Genomic DNA, 6057 nt, shown 5'->3' on the forward strand with positions numbered 1-6057 from the left:
AAATATGCCTTGTGGCAGTCGAAGACACTGAAGATGCATGCTCCGCTAAGTACTTGCGCGAAGTCTTGTATATGGCATCTAGGGTAATTGTCTAATGCGGTCTGTGCATTGAGGTGGCAATAGTCATCACACAGGCACACTGTGCCGTCCTTTTTGGGAACTAAACATATGGACGAAGACCAGTTACTGTCCAGCAGACAGACAATACCTGCTCACAGAAGTTCCTCCACTGTGGTGTTAGCAAGGCATAGTTTATGTGGCGGTATTTGGTGCACTTTATGATTCACTGGGTGGCCCATCTGTTGTGACAATTTTGTGTGTCGTTCCTTTTGTGACAGCATTCAGCTGGGCTGACAAACTTGCTCAGGGGCCGTCATGAACAGGAATCATTAGCACAAAAGAGTCACTAACCTGATGTGCTGGCAGAGCTGTCAATGGTGGTGGTGTCAGAGTTTGTCAAGGTGCATCGCCGGTGTCGGGGGGAGGGGTAGGGGGGGGGGCAGAGGCATCAAAGTTTCATGCAGTGCATCGCCTGTATTGGTGGATGGTGGCATTGACAGGCTTTGTATGAGGCATCATACCTTAAGAGGGCTTGTGTAGCCCACGATATGTCACGGATCAGTTCGGCATTGCAAGCGCGTACATTATTGACTATAGAGTGTTCGGACTGAAGCTGGGTGAGGAAGCTGCAAGGCTGTCCACCAGTGAAGAGCAATTGATCAGAGCCATGTCGAAATCGTTGTGAAGCTGAGGGGGAGGGAGAGGTGAGTAGACAACTGAACATACAATATGAATAGATGAGGCAGGGTGCAATAATGTGGCTGACTGGAGGATCCAGAGATAGACCAAAGTGAAAAAGGAAGCCAGTGCCCAATAGTTGGTCTTGTATGTCAGCCATGTAGAATGACCGTGTGAAACGTTTGCCAGGTATGAGTTCAATAGGTAACTCAGCAAAACCATTGACTTGAAGTGGCGATTTATTTGCTGCTTAAAGATACAGTTTGGCTAGTGTTGTGCCCATTGCAGTAAATGAGGAAGGTGTGATGCTAATGTCTGTTCTGGTCTTGACAAGAAAATCCTGGCATGAACCTAAATCCAAGGCGTACATATGAGCTCGTGAGGTATAGGATCTGACGGAATGCAACATCTGTGGGTGCCCTTCCATATACCCACGAGCTGTGGTGCCTGCTGCAGCCTGCAAGCTGCGTTTGGGAATGCGAAGGGTGGGTGGCAGTTGTGAGCAGTGTCCCCGTAAATGGGGTGGAACCATTATATGCGTTGAGTTAGCTGTACTCGTCCCACCATCTGAAGCTCTAGGTGAGGGGAATGCTGGGAGGGCAGATGCTAGCCTGGTTGGGGTGAGGAGAGCTGGAGCTGAACCACTGGCAATTACTGGTCTTTCCCCTAGGTGGCAGCTGTTCCATGTGGGGTCCACCATATGCATATGCCCGCCTCTGCCGCCTGATAATGGAAGTATAGTCACAGTATTACTGAGCTTGCCCGTATTAGGTGCTGTGCTACATGTAGGGAGGTGTCGGTGCCAGAAAATGGCTTGTGCATGGTCTGCCAACTGTAGTTTATCCTTGAGTGATGCTGCAATATGGGGAAGCAAATATAATTGTAGTTCTTGCAGCAGCTTCACCATCTACAGTGCCCAGAGCACTAAGTTTGGCAAGATCTCGGTAGTGATCTGCACGTGCAAGTGTCGCTACAACTGGGAGGGGATCTGTCACCTAGTTTCATAATATATAATGTTGTGAATAGTATCGGCTGGCAGATGAGAAAGGCATTCAATGGGTAGTGCATGTGCAGAGGCATATTTGTTGCTCTTGAATGGGTTCATCAACAAGTCACTGATAAGATCAGGATGGTCATGCAGGTGATTCACTATACAAAATGAGTGCCTCTGTCCAAAACGCTGTGTATGGCCAACATGTTGTCCACCAAGGTAAACCATGTCACTGGATTGTCTGGTTGTAACAGCAGGAGCTTCGGGAAATTACTTGGGGCCAGTGCTTGTGGGGGTGTAGGAAAGGTACAAATTGTGTGAGGATTCTGCACAGTGTTCACTGATGCGAACTGTGCCTCAGTGACGGGCAATGTGATGTGTTGAACGCCCGGTAGCTGTACAGGTGAAGCATTGTGTCCAGTCCTTGTAGGAAGGAAATCTGTACGGCCACAGGCTGAGCACCTCATTGCAGGCTTGGATGGATCGACGGCCGATGCAGACAAAATCATGAGCATAGGTGCAAAATCACTATTGCACGCTGAGTGACAGGGTGGAAACACGGCAGGTGGAGGTGTGCATGGGGCAGCAAGATGGATAGGTGTATACATGGCCCAGCGTGGTTGACATGAGCATCCCTTCAATCGACATGGAGTGGGACACATTAAACAATGGACAACTCTGAGGGAAGGGCAACCATGCATGTGGACCTGAAACTGGGCAGCCGTGTGGTCCATGTTGAAGTATGGTAGAAACTCGAGCAAGAGGAATCTGGAATTTCACACTGGAGAAGCAGCCTGTTGAGTGTAGAATGCCATTGAAGGCCGATGTGTATAGCACCTGGTGTGGTGTGCCGGTGGAGGTTAGGATCGTCTGGCCTGCCGAAGCAAACACTTGAGACCCAAACATTCCTGGTGTATTAGTAGCACATGGGTAAAATGTTGCACTTCACAGTCAATGGTCCATTCTGCAGTCACGATGGCTTCCTGCACTGCTGGAGAAACTGGAGTTTGCGACATTGTTTTGTGTCGTACAACCGGCAATACACAGTGAGCAAATGCAGCGTATTTTTGTGACTCAGGGTCACCAATGTGGGTTTTCTAGCTATAGTGGCTAACCATGCACAGAAAACTCCAACTGATTATGATTGGACACTTTTATTATGGCTCGAAAAAATACACCAGACACAGGAAAACCATTACAGGCAACAACAACTCCAACATCTCCACCAGAGTAAAAAAGCACACAACGACCAATGAACACCAAGTCCAAAGACAATTTCCTCTGCAGTTGGCAGGCGGCCGTTACTGGCAGTTGATGGTTGCCACAAATATTTATTTCAGCACCTTTCAGTACATGCATGCTGTAACAATTCATGTGGTGCTCAACATGTTAATCTTGCCTTATTTACTTCAGGGACAAGTAGTGCATATATGTCTGTATCATGGTTTTTATGTGTAGATCCATTTTTTTTATTATTCTTATGTACCTCTGCTAGAATTAATGCATATATGTATGTAGAAAAAATATTTTCTAAGGATAAATAAATCAAATTATTTGCTTCTCTTATATTAGTGAGAAATTTATGTTGTAAATGGACAATCATTGTTGTTTCTTCACTACTTATAGACAGTGATGATATGAATAATTATCTGTTTTTTATTTTATTTATTTTTTTCATTGGTGTAATTATGAGATAAAGTTTGTCATCTGCACTGGTTTATGTTCATTCCTGCTGCAATAGTATGAATGCAATCAGACCAAAACACACAGGACCAGTTCCTTGTCTTTTAAAATTGAAGCAAGGTTTGAGTCCAGGACCTGAAGGGTTTTAATATTGACGAGGCTATTTGCACATTTAGCGAGAATGTACTGAATTCATTGGATAGTAAATTACAGACTGCAGGTATTTTCTATTATTTGCTAAAGGAATTTCACTGCATGAACCAATATAACCTTTAAAGGAAATCAGAAAAACATAGTGTCACTGGCAGTGCTGTAAAATAGATCAAGTCATATCATGCAATGATTGGGAAGTAGTTGTAATAGTGTTCTGCATGGGGCCATTGCATTTTCTTGTATGACCTATCATTAGTTACATTGCCACATAAAAAGTTTGTTTTGTTTGCAGACTGCAGTAAATAGTAAATTGAACATAGATCTAGAAAGGACTGCTAATGACATTTTCATAGTCCTTAATAAATTGTCTATTACCAACTCACTGCCATCAACTGATGAAAAGACACACTAGAAGCAGTTCAGAACGTGTAAAAGGTTTCCATACAGCATATGCATAAAGTATGAAGAAGTGCAGATGAAAGAGGTAGACGATGTTAAATTCCTGGGATTACAACTTCATAATAAATTCACTTGGGGGAACATACGATGAAGTGTTGAAGTGTGTAAAAAAATAATTATTTGTAACACAAATGTCATCAGATATAAAAATAAACTTAAAAATAAGAAAGCTGACAGTGGAAAGTCGAGGATGGAATAACAACAGTTTTATGAAGTTGATGGATAGCTACCCACCACATAGAGGAGGCACTGAGTTCCAGACAGACACAACCAATAGATACTAAATATTTAAGCTTCCTGCCCAAAGGCCTTCTTCAGAAATAGGAAGCACACACACATTCACACATGCACAACTCGCTCATACATGGTGACTGTTTCTGGCTGCTGTTGCCAGACTGTTGGAGACAGTGGCCCTATGTGAGTGTGAGTTGTGCTTGTCTGAATGTGTGTGTACTTTCTATTACTGAAGAAGCCCTTTTGGCCGGAAGCTTAAATGTTTAATGGTGTTTCGATTGTGCCTGTCTCCAAATCAGTGCCTCTATGTGATGAGTAGCACTCTATTCTTTTCACAATATTGTTATAAATAAAAAAGATGGCATTCTATGCTTGCTTTCATCCCATAGGGTCATATGGTAGGCCCCATCATATTTTGGAGTAACTCTTCAAGTGAAACAAAATTTTTCAGAGTCCAAAAGCATGTAATATACATTATTTGTGCCGTGATTTCATGAAAAGCATGTAGAAGCCTGTTCAGAGAACCAGGTGTACTAACTAATGCTTCTCAGCATATTTGTTCATTAGTGAAATTCATTGTAAGTAATAAATAGTATATCTTCTGTTCCAACAATCAGCTCATTTCACAAGAACAATCAACATAAAGACCTGAAGGCATTTAAATCCAAGAATTAATCCACTATTCAGTAAGACCCATTTTCAATAACTTGACAGTAGCCATAGGAACCTACTTGGAGCCAACTCTTTCTACTCCTTTGATGGAATTCGAAACAGGACCAGTTTATTTTCTGAATGTATTATCATTATCATCATTATTATTGTCTTATTGTTTTATTAATGACACATAATGTTCCACATTCACAAGAATCTCCTCAACATCGATCCATGCAATGAAGAATTCGTCTAATCTAGACTAATTCTGGCAAGAATTTTCAGTTGTCATTGCAGATATATAGCAACAGGGTTGCTGCATGTATTACTTACTTTGCAAACAAGTTTCTTTGAGAAAATCCTTTCGTTGATTTACCTACCGACTCATTGCTGTGAAGTTCCCTATGTGCATGTACCTGGCAGAATGACATGCCGTGAATGAGTAATCATTCTGGTGTATTGTGTTTATTTAATTCCAGTAAATATGATTAAACATATTTTCAGTCTGCTAAAATCATCATTAAATTCTCTTTGTAATACTAGGTAACTAAGTTATGATATTGTGCAGATTAACAAACACAGATAGTTATCTGGAGTGTTGTAGATACTAATGTCAATATTTGTCTTGTTCCATGAATTTGACAATATTAACATCAAATCTGTTAGTATTTAATCCTTTGTCTTAATTTTCATAGGTTACAGTGATCTAGCTGCATTGTCAGTAGCCACTGGAAAGCCTATTGATCAAGGTGGTATAAATGGCCGCGTGGAAGCAACAGGGCGCGGAGTTTACTTTGCTCTTGACTTTGTCCTAAGGCAAGAAGAGTGGATGAGGTTCATTGGGCTTGAACCAGAGTGGCCCTGTAAAAAAGTCATTATTCAGGTTGTAAATGACACCTTTATATATATTTTTAAAAATTATTAACTGATACTAAATGGTATAATTATACACACACCAAAAAAAGTTTTAGAGTTCCGGAACCTGTACAGAAAACTGGACTAGAGATCAACATAAACATCATTTCCGCCCTTTTTATTGCTCATGAAAACCACACATTGCATGCTGTACCACCATACAGTGAGGCCTTCAGAGGTAGTGATCCAGATTGCTGTACACACCGGTACCTCTAATGCCCAGTAGCACGTCC

General features: G+C 42.0%; 1 protein-coding gene across 1 annotated transcript in view; it reads left to right on the forward strand.

Moving 5' to 3' along the window:
- Window positions 1-5834, forward strand: part of LOC124594763 (glutamate dehydrogenase 2, mitochondrial-like) — a 72840-nt gene extending 67006 nt beyond the window's left edge. Inside the window, exon 4 of the mRNA XM_047133153.1 lies at window positions 5605-5834. Coding sequence (XP_046989109.1) covers window positions 5605-5834 — 230 coding nt within the window. The remainder of the gene's footprint in view (window positions 1-5604) is intronic.
- Window positions 5835-6057: the final 223 nt, after the last annotated feature.

The sequence above is a fragment of the Schistocerca americana genome, chromosome 1 (genome assembly GCF_021461395.2).
Source record: "Schistocerca americana isolate TAMUIC-IGC-003095 chromosome 1, iqSchAmer2.1, whole genome shotgun sequence".
Taxonomy (NCBI): Eukaryota; Metazoa; Arthropoda; class Insecta; order Orthoptera; family Acrididae; genus Schistocerca; species Schistocerca americana.